Source organism: Carettochelys insculpta, chromosome 21 (assembly GCF_033958435.1).
Source record: "Carettochelys insculpta isolate YL-2023 chromosome 21, ASM3395843v1, whole genome shotgun sequence".
In the NCBI taxonomy this organism is placed as follows: Eukaryota; Metazoa; Chordata; order Testudines; family Carettochelyidae; genus Carettochelys; species Carettochelys insculpta.
Genome location: NC_134157.1, coordinates 6,234,701 through 6,256,870, shown reverse-complemented (window position 1 = coordinate 6,256,870; position 22,170 = coordinate 6,234,701). Strand labels below are relative to the sequence as shown.

General features: G+C 52.3%; 1 protein-coding gene across 2 annotated transcripts; it reads left to right on the top strand.

Moving 5' to 3' along the window:
* Nucleotides 1-1,679: 1,679 nt before the first annotated feature.
* On the top strand, nucleotides 1,680-17,063 carry LOC142024073 (CMP-N-acetylneuraminate-beta-galactosamide-alpha-2,3-sialyltransferase 4-like). Of its 2 annotated transcripts, XM_075015726.1 has the most exons (10): nucleotides 1,680-1,797; nucleotides 6,975-7,032; nucleotides 7,803-7,859; nucleotides 8,926-9,053; nucleotides 10,184-10,247; nucleotides 10,779-10,874; nucleotides 12,214-12,406; nucleotides 13,055-13,183; nucleotides 15,293-15,439; nucleotides 16,956-17,063. In XM_075015726.1, the coding sequence occupies exons 1-10, from the start codon at nucleotides 1,698-1,700 to the stop codon at nucleotides 17,061-17,063; spliced, it is 1,080 nt and encodes a 359-aa protein (XP_074871827.1). In that variant the 5' UTR covers nucleotides 1,680-1,697. The 2 variants fall into 2 exon arrangements, 1 of the variants encoding a protein (XP_074871827.1); XR_012648386.1 differs by lacking the exons at nucleotides 1,680-1,797; nucleotides 6,975-7,032; nucleotides 7,803-7,859; ... (3 more) ...; nucleotides 15,293-15,439; nucleotides 16,956-17,063 and having other exon boundaries at nucleotides 10,813-10,921; nucleotides 12,214-12,254.
* The last annotated feature ends 5,107 nt before the right edge of the window (nucleotides 17,064-22,170 follow it).

Sequence of the window (22,170 nt, the reverse complement as noted above, 5' to 3'; positions counted from 1 at the left end):
GTTGGCCTCCAGTCATTGTTTCCCTCTTCAGAGCTAAAACTCCCTTCCAGCCTGACAAGCTTGCCCCCTGCCCCAAGACCCTGGAGCCCTGAAGCTATTGAACAGGCCTCATACCTTGCACAGATAACCTTCTCTCCTTGAAACTCTTCCTCCTCACTGATGTCTTCCAAAGCAAACACCCCTCTGCACCTTGCATGGACAGATGCCTGGCTGGCAGGACAAGGCAATAGGCTGAGATATTCAGAACTGCTGTACCCCTGCCGTGCAAACCCCAGGCTCCCTGGGGAGGAAATGCCCTCATGCCCTTGCTTCTTAGGTGACCACAGAAAAGGTGACAAATCACCCCAGCATGGCTAGGGTGAGCTGCAGGTGCCAACTCAGCGCAGCTGAAGCATCTCTTAGTTGGCCATTGGGCGGCTTTGGAAGAACTGGTTTTGCTCCAAGTAATCTGCCTTGTGAGGCCCCTTTCCAGCCACGGTGGATGTGTGGGGGGTGGATGTAAGGTAGCGCAGCCGGTTACAGGCCATTTTCTCCTGCTGTGCTTGGGTTTGTATCACCTGCTCAATGGGGCTAATTAGGTGATTGCCATCGGATAGGGAGGCAGAGCTCTTCCTTCCTGTGCCATCTTGCAAAGAGAAGGAGCACATTACTCCTGCTTTACCAGCCTGAGCTCATGCTTGTCTGCTCCAGCCGCTTCGCTGTCCCTATATAATTAAGGCTGTCAGTCAAGCTCCGAGGCCTAAACCCTGCAAACACTGCAGCTTGGCAGGATCGCTCACTGCGCTGTGTTGCTTTGGTGATAAAAGCACTATGCTCTGTGCTCTTTGCATGGAAGTATTATTATGACTGGAGGAGCAAAGTGCAGGACAATGGGGATTAAAATTCACCTTTTGGCAGGTTGGTGTCCTTCCTTTTTCACTGTCATTTTAGGGTAGCTATTAAAAACAACGTCCCCTTCCAGTCTACCTGCCCTTTGCCCACCATGCGTGGGACAGCCCAAAGTAAAACTTTGATTTATGAGGAGAGGCTGAGGGACTTGGACTTATTTCATCTACAAAAGGAATGAGTGAGCGGGGGTTGGATAGCAGTCTTCAGTTTCCTGAAAGGGGAGTGGGGGTACCAAAGAGGATGGAGAAAGGCTGTTCTGAGTGATGACAGGTGACAGAACAAGGAACAAAGGTCTCAGGTTGCAGTGTGGGAGATCTAAGTTGGATACTAGCGAAAAAAAAAAACTGTTTCCCCAGGAGGGTGGTGAAGCACTGGAATGTGTTACCTAGAGAGGTGGTAGAATCTCCATCCATAGAGGCTGTTAAGTCCTGAGTTGACAAACTGCTGGATGGGATGATTTAATTGGGGTTGGTCCTGCTTCGGGCAGGGGATTGGACTCAATGGCCTCCTGAGGTCTCTTCCAGCCCTAGGGTTCTGTGAAAAGGGAGGTGGACAAGTCTTTCAGCCCAACCTTTCTCCTGTTTCCTTGGGCACCGCAGCAGGGCACGAAACAGAGTGAGGTGTGTCCCAGAGGCCAGCTCATTGTGGCCAGGGCAAAGGCAGGCAGCTGGCCCACGTTTCCTTGCGAGGTATCCCTGCCAACCATTGAATGCAAATTCTCACATCACACTTCACTAGTCCTTCTAACTGACGATTGATAGGTCCCCTCCATTCTTCCTTTGCAGGCTGGGAAAGCAGGAGCTGTGGATATGAAACTTGAGGGGCTGCTGTGCTCCAAACTGCAGTGCCAGTTCAGCTTTGTCTCCCTCAGGAAGCTATGGAAAGTGCTGAGGCTTCTTCTGTGTGTGGGTAAGAGAGATTGAGCTTATGCTTAGTTCTACCACCTGTACTCTGCCTTGCTTGTTAGTCGCTGGTGGTCACCACTGTGCTAGGCACTGCATAGTGATCAACAGCCTGACACAAGGGGCGAGGGAGGACGTGGGTGGGTAAGGTAACAGGACCTGTGGTTGGATTGAGCAGCTGTGTGCAGAGCTCAATGACTTCAGAAAGTTTGGTACCTGGGACATATTTGGGGCCACCTCTACTCCAGATAAAGCAGAACAGGCCTGGTGCGCGGGGTTCCCACTCATTTTTTCCATCCATAGGTGGAATACATTTTGTTATGTGCATCCCAAGGCATGTGTGGATGTGTCCCACCAATAGCAGCATATGCCCACTGTGGGTGTCTATCGATGCTCTGCTAACCAGCTGGGTGGCACCTGTCTCTCCTGGGTGGCCGTCCAAATGCTCATCTTAGAGGTACTACTGCTGGTGCTCCACTTTTTCATACAAGGTCTATAGCAGTGTGACAGGAACTACTACATGGAGAACTAGACTCAGAGAGGTCAGATGAGATGGAGAATGGTGCAGTGTGAACCAGCCCTGTGGTAGGATCCAGGCCACTTGTTGGGGTGTGCCATCTGCATCCATGCTGGGGTTCATTTACTCCTACAAAATTTCTCTTTTACTTCAGGGTACCTCTTGCATGGGTTACCGTGCTTGGCATGAGGCAGGTCTCAGCAATGTGGCCGTGAAGTGCTGCGAGCCAAGTTTGTGCCTACAGGGCTCTGCCCCAACTGCCTATTTCTCAGCCAGTCACGCTTTTCCAAACAATTTGTATTTTTCATGTGGATTTCCCAAGTATTTTGTCATGGGAATCATGGTGGGGGTTCAGCACCCTGCAGCCTCACAGACAGGTTTTCTCTGGCCTGTTGATTTTGGTTCCACGCATCCTTGTCCCCTCAGAAGTGGGTTCTGGCTTTCCTGTGGTGTTCATCATTTTGGTAGCTGAGTGCCTCTGTGATGTCCTGGTACCTCCCTAATGGACCAGCATCTGATGAAGTGAGTCTGTGCTCACGAAAGCTCATGCTCAAAACTTTTCGGTTAGTCTGTAAGGTGCCACAGGACCCTTCATTGCTGTTACAGATCCAGACTAACACGGCTATCCCTCCGATAATGGACTTCAGCGACTCATCCAGAAATCAGACCCTGGATGTCTAAATCTGAGCGTCAGACCCTTCAGAGTAGCCTTAGCAACTGGAGAACACCTGTGCTGGGCCATTGCTCCTGCTGAGTGGATGTAACCATTGCCCCAGACAACCTCCTTTGCAACTCGCCCTCCAAATGCAAACAACTCTTGGCCACCATGATCAAACAGCAAGGCCCATGACCTTAAAATGTGTCTGGTAGGCCTGCTCCCTGGTTTCTATGCTTGTGCTTCCCAATTCCCCTGGGACTGGTTTGGTGGAGGGGGAGGCACAGAAGTTGTTCTGCTGGGGAGGTCAAGGGATGTTTGCTTGGTGGCCTCAAATTCTAGGGCAATGGTGAGCTAACAAGAGGACTGTGGGTTCAACAAAAGGCAAGAAGCAGCCAGGACCATTGCAGGTGGATTTCCTATCCTGGGCAGGCTGCACACAGCAGGGGAGATGGCAGCATCTGTTACGAACACAAAGACAGAGCTGTGGGTCTCCTTATCTGGCGTGCAGAGGTGGAGTACTGGGGGCTGGCACACACCTGGGAGAAGCTCCCAGTGAGTGTCTCATTCCTCCACCTTCCTTATGTCCTTCCACAAGTGCCCTTAGCATTTGTCTGGCCCTAGGTTGAACATATGTGGATCTGAGACTGGGCTTTTGCGCTCCATCATCACCTGTTTCTCACTGAGTGCTCTGAATGAGTTCAGACCCCTACAGAGACTACGGCCCCGTCAGGCAGACATGCGCCCAGGGTTTAAGTTCCAGGCAGCCTTTTCATGAAGTGGTTATTATCAGCCAGCGGCAGTACAGCATCTGAGCGTGCTCAGGCCAGCAGGCACAGGATCATAGAATCATAGAATCCTAGAACTGGAAGAGGTCATCAAGTCCAGTCCCCTGTCCTCCCTTGCAGCGGTTTAAGCCCATTGCTTCTTGTCCCGTCCTCAGAGGTCAATGAGAAGAAGTTTTCTTGCTCCTTCTAACACCCCTTTGGGTACTTAAGAACTGCTGTCATGTCCCCTCTCAGTCTGCTGTCAGTCTTCTCTTTTCCAAGAGTGAGACAGCTGAACCTAAGCCAGTTTGCCTAGGCAGAAGCAGCTGTCCCAGTGTTCCATGCTCTCCTAGAATTCATCTTGGCTCACTCTCCGTCTCCCTGGTGCAGTGTCTTGGTGTCCTTGTCTTTTTCAGCAGCCTTAAAACACTCCACTGCTTTGTGTTCTGCCACAGTCATGCTGTGCTTCCTCTCTCTGGCTGCCAGTCATTCAGAATGAATGCTCAGTATTTGAAGCTGCTGCTGTCTCTGCAGGCCCTTCCATGCGGGTGGGTGGATTCCAGCCAGGCATACCTGGTTCTAACCCACACAGATCTCTTGTCCTGATAAGACGCAGCTGCACTTCACTTCCCCTTTATGCTCAGTGGGTAAACTGAGTCACACCTATTGTCCATAAATATATCACAAACAATTCCCCTTTCTGCACCAGCTCTGGGAAGAGGGGGAGAAGAGGGTATGCCAGTGCTCCTTGCCTTCCTGTAGAGCTGGGAACAGCTGTGTCGAGGGGCCAGGACAGCGGCGTCTGGCAGCCTCCAGTCCATCCTTCCTGTGGCTGTTTTCCTTCACCTCGTCTGCTCTGTCCTCCTTACAGAATGTGGCCCCCTGCTTCCCTGGGGATGGATGGGAGCTCAGTTTGCTTTCCCCTTCCCATCTGGTGTGGGAACAAGTGCTGGTGGAGAAGATGGTATGGGATGGGGGGGATCTTCTCTCCCTTCTCCCAGCTCTTGTAATGTTGTAATGTTGTAATGTTTATGTCTCCTCGTCGCTGGCCATGTTCCATCCCTGTATCGGATGCCTGTCACACCTGGGCTTGTCTCCTGCTTGGGAAGGGGATGGGCCGGCTGCTTGCCCTGCTGTCTGGTGCTTCAGAAGCACAGAGATATAGGTGCTCAGGGAAAGCTGTATTGTCACTCAGTGACTGTACAGCTCCTGGTGCCCCCATCTTGGCTGATTCCTCAGCACTGCTGCAATGAACATCCTAACTGCGTGGGTTTTACTGCCCATCAGGCGTGGTGCTCCATGAAGGAAGGTGATGCACAGGAGACAAGCTGTCTAATGCCCTTTCGCCATTAATGCCTTTCCTATACATCTACATACTGGGGCCACTCCTGCCTCTTGCCCCTAAAACTTTTACTGATTTCAGTGGTGCACCAGGAATGTAGGACTGGGCTTGTGGATTTCTGCATCAAAGACACCTGATTTGGGAACTGGTGGAGCATTATTATTATTACTGCATTATTATAGCAAATAGGAGCCCCAGGCATGGACCAGAGCCCCACTGTGCTTCGTGCTGTACAAAGAAAGAACAAAAAGGTGATTATTTTCTCCTCTGTCTTGCGCTCCCATGTTTTGAACCCACATTTCTGGTGATTTGGGTTCTTTCTGGGTCCTGCAGATAGATGTGCTTGCTGGAGCTCCAAGCAGAGGCAGCAAGTTATGTGGGCTGCTTGTGCCTCAGCCCGATGAATAGTCACAGCTCATTCTGCTCCAGCTGTGTTCAGAGACCCAGAGTTTGAAAGCTGCTTCATGCAGAACTGCAAAGGACCTGCCAAAGACCCTGAGGCAGCAGGCTCCCAGCAGGTGATCCCTGGGAGGGGAGGAGGATGTGACATGACCGGTAGCTCCCTCTCCCAGCGTCCCCCCAGGAGTGACAAGGAGGTGTTTCCTGTAGTGCAAGAGCAGAGGGTAGACCTTGCCCTGCTTGAGGAGGCTGCTTGGGTGTGTGTTTTGCACAGGGCCGGCCTTAGGGAAAATGACACCCTGGGAAAATTTGCATTTTGGTGCTCTTGGCCCCAGTGGTCGTGGTTTGCCCTTGGTTCCCCAGAGGCTCCCCAGGCTGCCCACCCTGCACTCCCCTCCATCCTGACACCTCTCTCCCTGCACGATGCTCCTTTTGCCCTTACTGCCTGCACCTTCCCCTGTGCTCCTACCCCTGCACTGTGCCCCCTCACTCCTACCCTTTGCACCTCCTGCATCCCCAACTCCTGCACCCGTGCGGGGAAAGTGACCCACCTGGATGCACAAAGTTGCTGCTCCCTCCCACACGGGCCTGCTGCTCCTTCACCCCAAGCAGCCAGGGGGTGTCTGAGGCAAGGGAAGAGAACACAGCTGCTGATGCTGCAGCTCCGCCCAGGCGGGGAAGTGACTGGCGTGCAGGGAGCTCTGGGTCTGTGTATGCAGGGGATGGGGAGGGGGACTGTTTCCAGTCCAGTCCATTATTTTAACAGGTTGGTGTCAGGGGCGAGACTTGGAATCATTCTGGGCACCACCAAAAATGATACCAGCCTGCCACCCCATCCCCTAGTTGGTGCAGATACCAGGCTGTGGAAGGGCCCGTGACTGAGAGCGGGGCTTGGTGTAAATGAAACCTTTGCCAACTGGTCCCAGCAGGGGGCACAGTCAAGGGTGCAGCTGTAACCCTGGGCTGCTCTCTGAGTGTGCTGTGGTTGCGGGGAAGGAGGGGGCTGAGGGTCAGCTCTGCTGGGGTCTGTTCCTGGAAGGGAGTATGTGACTTACAGCGGTGGGCTAAGGGTCAGGGCTCGTGGGTCCTCTTTCTGGATCCGCTGCTGAGCCACTGAAGGGCTAAGTCACTTCACCTCTCTGTGCTGTGTTTACAGCTGGAGGAATAAACCTACCCTACAGGGGTACTGCAAGACTTAATGTCTGCCAAGGGCACCAGGGGAGTCAGGAGGCTGGGCTGGAATGGGATGGAAGCTGCTGTAGAAATAGGAGGGGGTATTAACAGCAAGTCCCATTCAGTCCTGGCTGGTGACAGGGGACTAGTTCTGCTCCCTGCTCGGGACCAGTGTCTGCAGCTCTTCAGGCATCCATGGCTGAAACTCACCACATGTGATGTGCATTTGGGGGGGTATGTGGCGGTGAGTTTAGAAGCAGTGCTGCTGCCAGGCCGAGGACACTGCTTCTCTGCTTTCACAGGTCTCTCTCATGTCACTTTCTTTCGACAGTGCTCAGCGTACAAGTTTTCCAGTACTGCAAGAAGATGGTGCCTGATGTTCCCTTTGAGTAAGTCACCCTGCTTCTCCGGGCCCCGACGGGTGTGATGTTAGGCTTCTGGAGGGGGCTCAGTAGCCAGACATGCACCTTACCTGTAAAGCTCAGACCTGTGCGTACTGCAGCAGCGGAGACCACTCGCTGCCAGGATGGGGTGTGAGGCTACTCAGAGAGCCATGTTCCACCTGCTGAGGAGACGGCTGAATAGTGCAGCAGGGAAGATGGGTGGAAGGAAAGGAAGGAAGAAAAAAAGCAGCAGGGGGAAAACATCATGGAAGGACTCAAGTCTAAACTGAAAAGCTTCCCACAGTGCAGGGGGCCATGGCAGATGGTGGAGAGGCAGCTGGAGGGGTGTGCTAAAGGATGGTTCTGGAGCAAATGCCAGATGGGATAGAGAGAGGGGAGAGGCCATGGCAAGGCAGTAAGGCAGGGGTCGGCAATCCCCGGCACAGGTGCCAGAAATAGCATTCGGGCTGATTTTAATCAGCACACAAGGCAAGAGCTCTGCCCCACCCCTCCTCCCCCATGCAGTGGGAGCTTGTCTGTGGATTAACAAAAGCCCAGCTAATGCTACCAACTAGCACCTGAGTGGTAAAGCTCTGCATTTGAATTTAGTTGTAAATGAAGCTGTTGTAAGTAGGACAACTAGAGACTTTAAAAAGCATCACCAGCACTCGGACAGTACAAAAGGTCAAAAGGACAGACTGCGGCACTTCGCCTTGGAAAAGCAGCTGACTGCTGCGGTAAGGCCTGGGAGTAAAGGGGCTGTGTCTCTTTCGCAGGAAGGACATCAACATTTGCAGGAAGCGGTTTGCGTGGAGAAGCCCCATTCTTGGCAGGTTTGTTCATTGCTTTTGGTTTCTCTTGGGGATGTTAGTGAGAGCGGGTTTGAGGCTGTGACAGTGAATGAGGAGGACAAAGGTGGTCCTGGTGCAGGTGGGGAGGATACAGGAAGGGGGATGTGGCTGAGTCCACAGGGAGTTTGGGCACGACCGTGAAGTGAGTGAACAAGCTGGGGGGAGATGCACTGAGGAAGGCTGAGGGGAAAGCAGACGTCGCCTTTACTCCAGAGAAATCAGAAGGTGACTCGGCATTTCTAACAGGTCAGGAGGTTGCAGCAAGGGGAATAATTGGAGAAGTGGCATGTGTGGATTTCACCATCGCAGGTGGGGGTGAGCTGAGGGGCAGAACCAGTCATGGCTAACAGGGAGGGACATTGCTACATTCCTGGAAGTGCTTGGAGAGAGCACAGAGGCATCCCTAGGCCAGGGACTTTTCCAAAGTCTGATGTGTCTTGTGTCCTCCAAGTTTCACCTCAAAATAAGACATACTAATACGCAAACGTCCCAGCATGCTGGGGCTGTCAAATGGCTCACTTTCTGACATCTGCTATGTAAACAGTTATAAAATAAATGTATTGGAACAGAAGTATTGTACTTATTGTGTACAACATGTAAGTGTGGAGTATGCAGAGCAGCATGAACAATTCATTATCTGTATGAAACTTTAGTTGGCACTGGCTTTGCTAGTATTGAGGGGTAGCCCTGTTTGTCTGTATTCACACAAACAATGAGCAGTCCTGTGGCATGTTATAGACCAGGAGATTTATTGGAGCATAAGCTTTTGTGGGCAAAGACGCACTTGGTCAGATGCAACTGACGAAGGGGGTCTTTACCCACGAAAGCTTATGCTCCAATAAATCTGTCAGTCTATGAGATGCCACAGGACTTCTCGTTGTTTTTACTCGCTTTGCTAGTGCTTCTTATATAGTCTGTGGAAAAACTAGGCAAATCTCTAGATGAGCTTCTGCACCCCAGGGGTACATGTAACTGGCTAAGGTGAACTGGCTGTCACTTGTGTGTCCTCCCCTAGTACACTGCTAACACCCTGGCTCTTTCATGCTAGGTTCGAGCCGGACTGGAAGCCTTTCCTGACCAGCAGGGAGTTATTCTGGCAGAGCTACACCCCAGCCAAGAGGCAACTAAATGACCTTCTCCGGTTCCATGTGCTTCCCTTCGGACTGAATGGCTCAGGTACTGGTCTCCCTTTGCTGAAGCATGCCCCTGGCTCATGGCTATCACGCAGGACTGTGGGGACGCACTGGGCATTAGAAAAGCCTCTTCACTGCGCAGCTACAGAGAAATGTGGAGGGCAGAGGTGGTGATAGGTTAGAAATATGTCAGGGCTTATCAGAGCTGAGCTGCAGGTGTCCTGGGTGGGTGGTGTGGGAGTCGGCGGGGGTGGAGATGGAGTGGAGTGAGTGCGTGCGGTCATAGGGAGGCAACCTCTGCTGCCGCCCTGTGCCAGGGCCTCCTGGTGATCCCTGACGCCGCATCCCTTGGAGGATGGGGGGCAAAGGGTGGGTTGGTGCCAGGAAGGGACAGGGGTTGTAGACGGTGATGTCCCCCCAACCCAGGCTGCTGAGTCTGCTGTGCTGGAGTGCAAAGATACTCCAGCCTGTAGCCGGCCGATGGGCCATGAATTTGAGACCCCGGGTTCCACTGCAGTCCATGGCTGTAGTCCCTCAGTGGGTTAGTATCAGTGTCCTTCGTCCTGAACTGTTCCAGCCTGTGCCCCGACGGTCTGTTTGGGAGCACCGGGTGGAAAACTTAGGCTAAAGGTGGCCCCTGCCCCAAGAAGTTTGCAGAGTACCTGGTGCAGTGTCATGGGGCGTGAAAGCTAAGGGAAGCCAGGGGAATAGGGTGAAGGCAGGGCACAGGGAGCAGCGAGAATCTCTCTGGGTCGAGGGGCTGCACGTTCAGCTGGGCTCAACTAATGCAAAGTGTCGTATGTGTCTGTAGAGAGAAGTCTGATGCTGGCCTGTCCCGGGACTTGTCTGCCCAGAGATGCAGTGCACAGCAAGCGGGGCTGTAAATGCACAGTATGCTTACCCACTGCATGGACTAGCTGCTGTGTCGTGGCCTCACTGAGCATGGCAGCGGGGTCCATGTGGCCTCGTAGCATGCAGCAGCCTCATGCACTGTTGATTGGCATCCTGCTTGCCTTGCACTGAGTCTCCGTGTCACCACGCCCCCAGAGCAGGATGCAGGGAGTATTCGGCACATGAGAGCCAGAGTGGATGAAACCAGAGGGTCATGCCTCCAGGAAGGGATCCCCTGGCCTAGGCAGATGGTGGTGTAACCTCTTCCTTATTTCGCTCCAGTTCTCCTTGCGTTCCACACCTTACAGCTCCTCCCGCAGCAGGAGATGCCAGAGTCCATCGAGCGGTAGGAAGGCTGCGCTGGGGGTGTGGTCAAGGGGACAGCGGTGTCTGGTAGTGGTGGGGAAGCCTCAGAGAAGGGTTTAGTAGCTGGGGTGGAACCTTGGTGTCTGAGGGTCAGTAAAGTTCTGCCATCCTCCCCTCCCTTCCAATCTGTCTCCTCTGACATCTGGCTCCAGCTCCCACAAGGCCCTTCCTTCCCTCCCCACAGGCCCCTCTGGGGCATAGCCCACATCCAGCCAAATGCAGCACAGCTCCCCTACGTTGCAGGGCTAACCAGCTGGTAGGTGGGCTCTGTGGGTTGGACTGGCCACTCTCCATCCTTTACCAACCCCCACCCCCTGGTATCTGAGCACAGCAGGAGCAGCCAAAGTCTCCCGGTGCCAGGCTGAGTGCCAGGTGTTCTGTGCTCTGCCGACCTGTGGTATTGTTCTGGGGAGACCCATCAGTATGCCGGACAAGTCCTGTGGGCTGTTGCTCCGGGGGGTGGGGGACTGGGCTGAACGGGGCTCACATTCATTCCATTGGCTCTGTCCAGTCTTCAGTGCCGAAGGTGCATTGTGGTCGGCAACAGTTACTCCATCCGCGGCCGAGGCTTCGGGGCAATGATTGACTCGCACAACATCGTCATACGGTACTGGCTGCTCCCCAGGGCCGACGTGAAGGGAGGGTAGATGATGGGTGTGTATGCGCTGAGCTCTTTTTGAATGGGAAGCCCAACAGCCTCAAGACCCCTAATGCCCTGGGCTAAGCTCCTCAGTAGATGCCACGATTGTCAGAATTCACAGCCTCCAGCATCTCAGGCCTTTCCCTGGGGGAGCTCACGGGTCTCTCTCTGTGGCAATAAAACCCCTGTGTGCAGAGCCCAGACATCTGCACTACAGCTTTTAGCCTCACTGCCTAGGGTGACCAGACAACCTGGCTTTAAAGGCACAGTCCAATTTCAGCCATTCTTAAAACCGGGCAAATTGACCCATATTGTCTGTCTCCTGCCCTCCTCCCACATCCGTACTGGCAGGTCCTACTCTTGGCCAGATCCCTGCTTGCTAGCTGACTTCCCACCAGCAGTAAGTATTTGGGGAGCATCTGGCTGACGATGACACTAGGTGTGCAAAGTTGGAGGTGGGGCAAAGCTGTGGTGCACAGTACCTACCGCTCCCCCTGCTGGTCCATCCACACAGCCCCCGCCGTGTGCCAGCTCTCAGCCAGCCCAATGCCCTGTCCTGTTTCCAGATGGTACTGACTGTGGCCTTGCTGCTCACCACCTGTCCTTTACGTCTCCTCTTCGGGCTGTCTTCTCACCACCAAAGCCCTTCGTGCCTCCCAGTCGTGCTGCTCCTCCGTAACCCCCACTGCAGGGCACATCACTTCCCTGTGCTTTGCAGAGAACCACCCCCGGTTGGTGCTCAGCTCAATAACAGCCTGGCCGTCTGATCCCTTCCTTTCCCCATTGCCTCTGCTTGGGCTGGTGCCCTCGGAAAGTCCAGGACCCTCCAGCCCAGGGTGCTGCCCAGGAGGATCCAAGCCATGCATGTGCCAAATCCCTGCACTGAGCTGGCTTGGGACAGTCTCTTTGACCCCCAGCTAAGCTCTGGCATGGTGGGGGAGAAACAGTCTCCAGCTTGTTCATCCCCACTCCCGCAGGCCTTACAGAAGACCCCTGAGGAGGAGCTGGACACCCTCCTCACCTGGCTCCAGGGAGTTCAGGGCCATGTCCATGGCGTGGGTCTTCTCTTGTAGGGTACATCTACCCTTAGACCTCCACAGCAGAAGGAAAGATGGTTTTGTGGTCAGGGCCTGGTTCGGGGCTGGGTTTCATTTCTGGCGCTATCAGCCAAACCCACTAGATGGTGGGACTCACGAAGTTGTAAAAATAACCCCCCACTTGAACAAGTCTGGTCCCAGCCAGTGCTGACCGGTCCTGTGATCACTGGCATAGCTGGTGTACTCTCAGCTCTGCCTTCACCCCACAGGCTAAACAATGCTCCAGTGAAAGAGCACAAGGAGGACGTGGGGGAGAGGACCAGCATCCGGCTTTTCTTCCCCGAGTCCGCTTTGCCCAACCCTCTGGATAACAATGACAACGAGACGCTGATGGTGCTTATTCCGTTCAAGAGTTTGGATTTCATCTGGGTCAGGGAAATGCTGCTGAAGACAGAGAATCAAGTGAGGCATCTAAAAGGGCTATCGGGAGGTGCCGGGCCAGGTTGCAGGAGATAACAGCGAGGGAGGAGACTTTGGGGCACCGTTGTGCTCTTCCATATCATGGGGGTGCTCAGGAGCGACCTGCCATGAGCAGTGGGATGAGCCCAAGCTTGTGGTCCAGTCTGGTTCTCAACTCATGCACCATTAAATGGGGAGACTGTCCATCTGGGACCTAACCCTGCAAGATGGCCCCTAGGGGCACACTGAGAACTCATTTGCTGTAGGATTAGAACCAGCCTGACTCTGCCTAGTTAGGGTGGCAAAGTCTGGTCCCTGCATGCAGCGTGTGGAACACACAAGGGTAGGTGTAGGCTTGGATTTTCACAGCAGGGCATCCAGCCCCCCATTGGAATACAGTGGCGATTGGATGTCTTGCTCTCATTTGCACTTTTGAAATATCTTCCCCTTAGTTATTAACCACTTGCCTTGTTGGTACTGGCTGGTCTTGTCAGGTTACTTGGGTACCTCAATGTGAGCTCTCTGTGCTAATTTCTGGAGCTGCTGTTATGCGTTACTTGTTATTTGTTCTGACCACTTGGCCTCTGATGCTCCCCGGCTTCCGAACAGGCTGGGATACTGCAGCTGGATCTGTCTCTCTCTCCCGTACAGACTGTAGAGGGGTTTTGGCGCAAGCCTCCTAGTGAGTGGAAGTGGAATGCCTCTCGCTTGCGGATCCTGCACCCTTACATCACCTATCAAGCAACATACGAATTGCTTCAGCTAGAGAAGAAGTGCAAGGTATGGCCCAGACTGTCTGGACAGGAAAAAGCCTCAGGGTGCTCTTTGTCCCCTTTCACTCTGTGCCTTCCTGCCTCACCACAGTCCAGTACTGCCCAAATCAGAGTCACAGAGTAAAATGGAGGGGCGAGGGGACAGACCTGTCTGATGGTCTGTCTGCCTGCCAGGGTGCAGGCCTTCAGTGATTTCTGTCACTGTGGCTGGCCTAGGTCCCAGTGGTCATGGGATGGGGCTTTCTGCACCCTCCACTGGGAGATGAGTCCACAGCCGTCTGTGTCCAGATTCAGCCTAAATTTTGCTTTCTTAATTTCATCCACCTCCTCCTTGCCACACCACGTTGAACAGTCTCTGCCCAGCTTGGCCAGTGCTCAGCTTCTCTTCCCCTTGCAGCTGGGCCCATCCCGATAATGGGCGTCTGTGAGAAGACAGGAATTTCGCCTTGCATCCCTTAAAGCAGCGATGTAGGAAGCAGAGCTGAAGTCTAATCCGGGCTCTGATGCCAACTCCTTCCCCAACATTAGTTTCTCCTCTCATTGGATCACTGGGGATTATCTAGTTAATAAGTATAATCATCCCTTGTCTCTCGTGCTGATCCTCAAAGTGCTTTGCAGCCATTAATTAATTCAGCCCGGCAACCACCACTCTGAACTGGGGAGGCATTATCATCGGCGTTTGCTGAGGGAGGAGCTGAGACAGATGGTGCCTAAAAGATTTGCCCAGGATCAAGCAGTGTTTGCTAGCCAGGGTTGGATTTGGCACTGGGATCCCAGTGTCTGCATCTCCAAACCTGGATGCCACAATTTACGCTTGCTGAAATACCAGCCAGGTGCTTTTATACATGCAGAAAGAGGGTACTTAGTACTAGGGAATCATAGAACTGGAAGGGTCTTTGAGAGGTCCTTGAGTCCAGTCCCCTGCACTTATGGCAGAACCAAGTATCACCTATACCAAGGGTCAGCAATCTTTCCAAGGCAGAGGGCTAAAATTTGACCTTTTGACCTCCATGTACGATCCAAGTGCCGGTAATACTTTTAAAAGTCACTAATAGTCCTACTTACAACTGCTTCCTTAATAACTAAGTTCACAGGCAGAGTTTTACTGTGTAGGTGGTGGTTGGCAGCATTAACTGGTCTTTTGTTAAACCACAGGCAGGATGGCTTTGAGCAAGCTCCCACTGCATGGGGGAGGAGGGGCAGGGCTGAGCTCCCACCTCATGTGCTGTTACAGATCGGCTTGCGTGCCTCTCTTGGCACCCGTGCTGGGCATTGCTGACCCCTGATCTGTACCATCCCCGACTGTTGTTTGTCTAGGGAGCTCTTAAATATCTTCCGAGTTGGAGATTCCACTGCCTCCCTAGGCAATTTATTCCAGAATGGAAGGGACATTTTCTCCTGAACTGAGCTCTGTAGTTGTTCTGCTTGGTGTCTTTTTTTTTTTCAATAATGCAGGGGTTTTATTTTGTTTTTTGTTTTTTGTTTTTTGTAAATGCCTATGTTGCCTTTAAATGGCTGGCTGGAATTTAATGCACGAGCTCAAATCTAACACACCAGTCAGACAGAGTATATACAGAAACTAGGCACAGGAACAGATAGGCACTGGCTACATGCCTGCTTGGTTGTGTGTGCGCATTTATTGTGCTGTCACAGTTCCTTCCAAAAGCTTGTAGATCTCCACTGTGGTTAACATGGGACATTTCCAAAGGCTGTGCTCCCTCTACATGCTGCTCTGTTGGGCACAGACTCCTTTTAAAATGTAACAGAGAGATAGCCTTGTTAGTCTATATTCTGTCGAAACAAAAAGGCAGTCCAGTAGCCCTTTAAAGACTAACAAAAGTGGGTCTGTCCCACGAAAGCTCACCACCTAATACATTATTTTGTTAGTCTTTAAAGGGCTACTGGGCTGCCTTTTAATTTCAAAATGATGGATCTTGTTATGTCATAGAAAGAGCACAACCCATAAGCACCGCCCTTCTGTCTGTCTTGGTACTTTTCTCTTCAGTGGGGCATGAAGGGGGCTGTGGGTCTCACATGCAGCCAGGTTGCTTGGTGGTAAAAGTGGAGTTCAGAAGTCATACTGTCAGCAGGAAATGTGTCATGTCCGTGTTTCCAGAAATATTCCACTACTGGAATCATCGCTTTGAACTTAGCCCTCCATATCTGCCACGAGCTCAGCATTGTAGGCTTTGGGTACCCTGACCGGCATGACAATACCACGCCAGTGCACTACTATGACACGGAGCATCTGAGCCAGGAAGTGGTAAGATTATCCTCACCATGCTAACCTGGTCTAGGGAACGATGCCCACTGGACAAGGCTGACGTTGGGGTGGCTGGGAGCTCCCCTACCTTCACTGCTCCTTCACTACTCCCCATAGTGACTCCTGCTGGGAGAGGCTGGAAGTGGAGTAGCTGTTGGGTGCTCTCTGAGGCTACGTCTACACAGTAGCGTTATTCTGGAATAAGCTATTCTGGAGGAGAATTTCCGGAACAGCTTATTTTGATGTAGCGCGTCTCCACACAAAAGGCGCGTCCAAATAGCGCTCAGCTATTTCAAAATAGAGCCTCCATACTGACTGGCCGGCAGGGCTCTCTGGGTGGGGCTGGAGCCCCTAGTTTGAAATATCGCCTGTTCCCGGTCTGTACGGTTCCTGTTCCGAAATACCCCTTTTGAAATAGATGATCTTCCTTGTAGACTCAGGTGCACAGATCTCAGAGGAAGCCCTCCGCTATTCTGCATGTTTTTTAAAAGAGCAGTTTTGCTGTCTCTGTGCTTGCAGAGTCATTTCAGAATAATGGCCATTATTCAGAAATAACACGGCTGTGTAGACACATCCTGAGAGGGCTTCGGGTGCAGACTCTGTCTGCTCCAGTACAGCACGTAGAATGGCAGTATCAGCTCAATCCAGTGCCCAGTGCAATCAAGAGGAGTCTTGCTTTTGGCTCTTAGAAGAGCTGGTCTCCCTTCCTGTTGCCTTCACTGTCTTCTTTGTCTGCTCCTGCCTGGTGCTCATCTTCAGGCTCATGTGCAGGTGCCTGCAAAGCCCCCTTTCTTATTTCATGCAAGTGTGTGCTTGAGTCTCACTTTTTCCATGCCACCTGCAAGAAACTAGGCAGCTGAGCCAGTCATTTGTTTACAGTGCAGACACCCAATTACCCTCCTCTCACTTTATAATTGTATTGCCATAGTGCGGATAGCCTTTACCCTTCTTACCCTCCCTGTCTTTTTACTCTCCTTCATGTTATTAATAGTAGCGGCATCTAGAGCCAGGAACTGAGAAGAGGCCTGTCTTGTGTGGGTGCTGTAAACACACTACAAGAGAGAATCCCTGCCCCAGGAGTGTACAAACAGGGTGGGCAGACTAAAGATGAGAGGGGAAACAGAGAGATGAAGTGACTTGCCCAAGGCTACGCCACTGCCAAGTGGTGGGAATAGAATCCAGGTTGCCAGGTTCCTAGGCCAGAGCTGCAGGCAAAACATCAGGCTGACGTCAGCTTGTAAGTTCCATGGGGTCAGACCTTGGGTCAGATCCCCAGCTGATCCAAACTGGAGCCACTCCACTGACATGAATTTACACCACCCACAGCACCATGGATGCATGCCCACAGAGCTGAGTCAAGCCATCTGCGTGGGAGTGGGGGAAGTAGGGATCTGTTTGTAAGCGCGATGTGTTTATGTGTGGCTATGGCTTGCTTTCTGTCTGTGCTGCCAACATCCAGCACACAATTCTGGGTGCTGCAGGGAACGATCCCTAACAACAGCACTTCTCTCTGCAGTTCGTGACTCATAACCTCACTGCGGAGCAGGCGTGGCTGATGAAAATGAGAGAGCGGGGGATGATATCCGACTTGATGCACCCTTCTGCCTGGTCCTGGGGCCCCTGACCGGGGGTGAGGCTGCGTGATCTTCCAGGATCCATTGCTCTGTGCACTCACATTAGGCCACAGTTGGCTTTGACTCTTGTTGTTGTTCTGATCTGCATAGCCACACCGGGCATTATCCTGTTTTGTGTCTGGTGGGCAACAGGCCATGGGCCTTCAGCGTTTGACTGCATGGCCTTTGCTCTTATGGCCCGTGACCTTCGCCTCTCATCCGTGGCTTCATTGGTGGAGGAGCCAGAGTGTCATATGGTGCTTTCTGCACCTTTTGGAAACAATCTTCGCTGCTTTGCCTGCCAGTCACTTGCAATAGCTCTTGAGAGGTTCAGTTCCCCCACTGGGGTATTCGGGGATGATCATAAACCAGGTTGCTTATAATTCCCAGCTCCTTTCTCTGGAACCTCAAGTGAGCAGGAGCTGGTCCTACGGGCTCGGAGAAGGACACTGCTGAAAGCTCAAAGGATCTGGTGTCTCAGGTGATCTTTGAAATTTTGGGGAAAGTGGGGCCGTGCTGATGAGTTTTTCTGTTTGCCAATAAAGACAGAACTGGTTCTAAGTGGGCCCAGGAGTGTCTCTGATTGTCACCAGGCCTGGAGGGAGGAGTTGTCTGGAGGGGACTAATGTGGACGACTAAGTGCAGTCTCGCTCTGAGCTCTGCTGCTCCTGGATCCACTGTTACCACCCTTCTTCTCTGCACATGCCTTATGGCTTTGTCTGCGCCTCAGTCTGCCAGGAACACATAGCCACGCCCTATCCCATTGCTCACCCAGCTGGAGCTGGGAAGCTGCCGATCCATTATGACTTTTTGTGGGATTCCCCCCTGCTTCTAATCTCCCCTGTAAAACTCTGGTGCAGAGGGTCCGTGATTGGTATCAACACCAAAATCCCACCTACTGGCTCTCACTACTTCCTTCCTCACCACCCCCTCACTGGGCCTCCATCCTCCTCCTGCCCCACACACGCGCCTTTCCTTGGCTCCTTCCAGAGCTCTTTCCCCAGCCCCACTCATTGCCGGACTCAAATTTCCCCATGCCCAGGACAGTGTCCACACGCTGTTTGCTCATTGCATCTCCAGCCCCCTGGCCCAGGTTTATTAGAAGGCCTTGTCTATGGGATGAGTTAAACTGATATGGTGATCCCAGTATCACCCAGGGGCAGGCACCTCGATTTGGATACAGAACAAGCACAGCTCTCTTGTGTGGACAAGGCCTTAGCCTCCCCTCCCTACAGCTGGCCTGCTGTGCTCCCAGAGTGGCCTCAGTGCTTCTTTTCACTTTTGTAGCTTCTCTGGTGTTGGCTCTGTTCCTTCTCCCCCCAGCCCCACATATCTCTGCTAGCCAAGCTGCTGCATGCGGACACGTACCTGGATACATGGAACTGAAGTGTGTCACCCTGGTGAGGGGGAGTGATTCAGAATGAAACCAAAAGGGGAAGGTGCCCTGTGTCAGGAGTGCCGGGGGAGAGTGGCTGGCTGCTGAGTGCGGGGAAGAAGGTGCTGATGGGCAGATGGGGAGGGCCACAAGTGGAGGATTGGTTCTCACACGATACCATGGATGCACACTCACAGAACTGAGTCAAACCATCAGCGCTGGAATGGGGGAGGTCGGGATCTGTTTGTAAATGGGATGTGTTTTCACTGTGTCCCTCTAAGCACGGCTCAGGTTTGGCTCGCTGTGACGGTCCCCTGGAGCCAGTGGTGAGGAGTGCGAGAGTTCACCTCACCTTTGTTTTGTAGGGGATCTTATTGTGTCCCCTTCCGTGGGCACCAGCTCCAGCCACTGTGCTCAGTGTTTGTGGTGCCCAATTTAGCGACTGGCCCACAGCAGTTGAGGCCCAAGCCACTGCAGGAGGGATGATCCAGGCTTTCCTGCCATAGCTGGGGAGATCCCAATACCAGGGGCAGGGCAGATTCCTGGGAAAAGTGATGGTCATTGTTGTAGGCCAAGAGTAAGGCCAATGCCTCAGATGTGGGAAGAGTCTTTAACTTAGTGATACAATGTTCATATTAGAAGGTCCCCAGTCAAATTCTTTGTAAATATTCCTCATGAGAGGCCTGATTCATAGCCCACTGAGGTCAGCAAGAATATTCCCAGCACTGACCTCTGCGGGCTCTGGATCAGACCATCGGGAAGAAACTCACCTCTGCAACGTGGCCGCCAGCTAGCAGAAGCTTAGAGAACACGCAAGCTGCTTCCCCTCCGTGCCCGTGGCAGTACCAGTGTAGGGCTGAATCCGGCCCATGCGCTCTGGAAGGGGTCTGCCAAGGAGCTGCATGCAGCTGAGACCTTTCCGTCTCCCCACTCCCGTCATAGAATCATAGAATCCTAGGGCTGGAAGCAGGATCAACCCCCCACTAAGTCATCCCAGCCTGGACCTCGTCAGGCTGGGACAAAACAGACTGCCAAGCAGAGCACAGCTATGGCCCTGCCAAAGGACAAGAAGCTGGAGCTGAGCTTGCCTTTGCCTGCTGGCTGCCCACGGCAGTTTCCACCCCCACCGCCTTCACAGGGCAGTTTCTCAGGAGAAAGGAGGGTGAACGCCATCCACAGAGGTATGTATAAGTCTGTTTGGGCAGACTTCGTTCTCCATCATCACATCTTCTGCAGAGCTACCCACCTTGGCAGCTGAGCACTACAGACACTGCTACTCTGGGGCCTTGCCAGGACCCCCTACCACTGCCATAATAGACCAGATCTGTAGAGGGACCCAGGTGGTGACTGCCTTCTCACTTGGCCCTCAGCATGGGGAAGAACCTCAGACATTCCGGCTGGTCAAAGCAAGGGCCTTTGGCTAGTCAGCATACTTCCTTGTGTATGAACTGGACTTGCTCAGGCCTGTGCTGACTGGATCTTTGCACCAATCTTCTCCCTTTACCTCATTGTCTGTTTCCCTCAGCTTCTTTCTGCCTCTGTCCCCACATTCGCTCTTCTCTTCTAATTCCCTTTTCCCTCCATGCCCCTTCCCCTTCATTCTTCAGGGCTTCACACAAAAGCCCTAAGCTCATTCATTCTGCTTGTGCATCAGACCCCTTCCTCCACTCTGTGTGTGTCCTAATCTTTGGGGCTGACCCCGTCCATCACTTGGTCCAGGGCCTGGCCAAACAGGCCCCATGTCTGGTTGGTCCTGAGGCACGTCTGTAAGAAACCTGATTAATAATCATGACCGGTATGTAATCCATCTCCTGGCTTTAAAGATGGATCCCTTTCTGGGGTAGTGCAATTAAAGCAGCATGATTTTTCAGTTTGAAAGGAACACACCGAAACATGCAACTAAATCCCAAAGGGACGTGTTGGTGCACCACTTCTGTCCTTGGGGCTGTGTCTAGACAGTGGGCGGTCTTTCGGGATAGGGCGGTATCCCAAAATAGCTACCCCATCTATGCAATGCGCCTGCTGTCTCGAAACAATTTTGAGATAACAGGGGCACTATTCTGGCCTCCCTCTACGCCTCATTGCATGAGGAGTACGGGGATGCCTTGAAATAGGGCTTTATTTTGGCATGTGGTGCTGTTTAGACAGGCCACGTACCAAAAGAACGTATTTCGAAATCTACTCAAAATAAGCTATGCAGTTTGCATAGCGCAGCTTGTGTAGCTTATTTCAAGCTTACAGCACCAATTGCAACATAGCTTAGGAGCGTGGCCCTGTTTGGCCTTCAGGTGGTAGGGTCGTTCATTCGCTTCTTAGAGCCTAGACCACATGAGGGGATAGATGTTCTCCACAAGGACAATGCCTTACCTGTAGAGCTACCAACAAGTAGTGCAGGACCTGGAAGCATGTGGGCTAGTGGTCAGAGTATACAAGTCTCAGCAAGGACTCCTGAGTTCTAGTCTTAAGTCTGCTACTGAGTGATGGTGAATAAGTCGCATCACCTCTAAGCCTTGCTCTGTACTACTGCATTTTGCCAACCCAGGTCTGTGAGCCAAGAGTGTAGGAAAAAAGAAAAATCACATACACTGGACTGTGATAGCCATAGTGGCAAAGGCCCGGGAGACGATGTAATGAGACATCCTACCGGTGTAGTGTGTTGGTTGGGAAAGTAATTTAACTATGCCATCAAAAGAATTCCCTTTGCTGGGACGAGCTGTGTCTTGGGCTGGGGGCTCTGACAGGCCATCTGTATTAGTACTGCCTCTGTAGTGTAGAAAAGCCTTCAGGGAAAGGGGATAATAACGCTTCTTTGTCTCACGGGGGCTTGTGACCATTTGGGCCCATCTACATGGGAGCCTACAGGTGAAAATTAATTGGATTAACCTAAACTGAAATTAAAGTGGGTTAGTTAAACCATATTAACCCGCTGTGTGGATAGCCTCATTGTAGAATTAACATGGCCTTATTTTCTTTTAGTTTTATTTTTAATGGGGTTTAAATCAGTTTGTCACTTTAAATTCCCACGTTTTGTTAATTTGAATTAGTTTCTGGATGTCTTCATATAGAAAAACCCTTACTTAATGTTTGCAAAGTGATTTGAAATCTGGCAGTGTAGTCTTTGGACGTTCCCAGACAGGAAGAAATGGTCTGAACGCAGCTCCAACAGGCCTGAATTTTGACTCTCCGCAAGATCTGGCTTCTGAGAAGCCACAGAGTCAATGCTGGCATGGCCAGAGCTGCCCTCTCCTGGTACAAATCACAGCTGTAGGACTGTCCAGGATTGGGAGAATTTTTGGGGCTGAGAGCATATGAGGAAGATCCCTCAACTTAGACAGCAGCTGAAGATACAGCTGAAAAAGTAGCTGTGCTTAACCAAGTATGCATCCAAATGCTTTGTGTCCTAAGGAACATCTCAGCCAGGTGAAAGCTCCTTTATGCAAATCGACACAGGTGGGACTGACCCACCCCCCACAGCACCATCCACTGTGTTTTGCTCCCTGCATGTGCCTGGGACCATCACGCTTGTTTCTGGCAGACCTCTGCTCTGCTTGAGTTGGGAGTGTTGTGTGTGGCTGATACAATCACAGCTCCTCCGGTTAGGGGCTGCTGACCCCTGTGTTAGCGTGTGGGAGGGATGGCCTTTCTCTCGCAGCGAGTAGGGTTATGGGAAGGTTCCCTTTTTCCTCCATGTTACGCTGAGGCATCAAATGATTGGTCTGTCATGATCCAGGCACCCTGATGTC

Coding starts and splice junctions, on each gene's coding strand:
- LOC142024073 (XM_075015726.1), top strand. CDS start 1,698: ATGAAACTTGAGGGGCTGCTGTGCTCCAAACTGCAGTGCCAGTTCAGC. Junction 9,054..10,183: donor CTTCGGACTGAATGGCTCAG/GTACTGGTCTCC, acceptor ATTTCGCTCCAG/TTCTCCTTGCGTTCCACACC. Junction 15,440..16,955: donor AGCATCTGAGCCAGGAAGTG/GTAAGATTATCC, acceptor TTCTCTCTGCAG/TTCGTGACTCATAACCTCAC.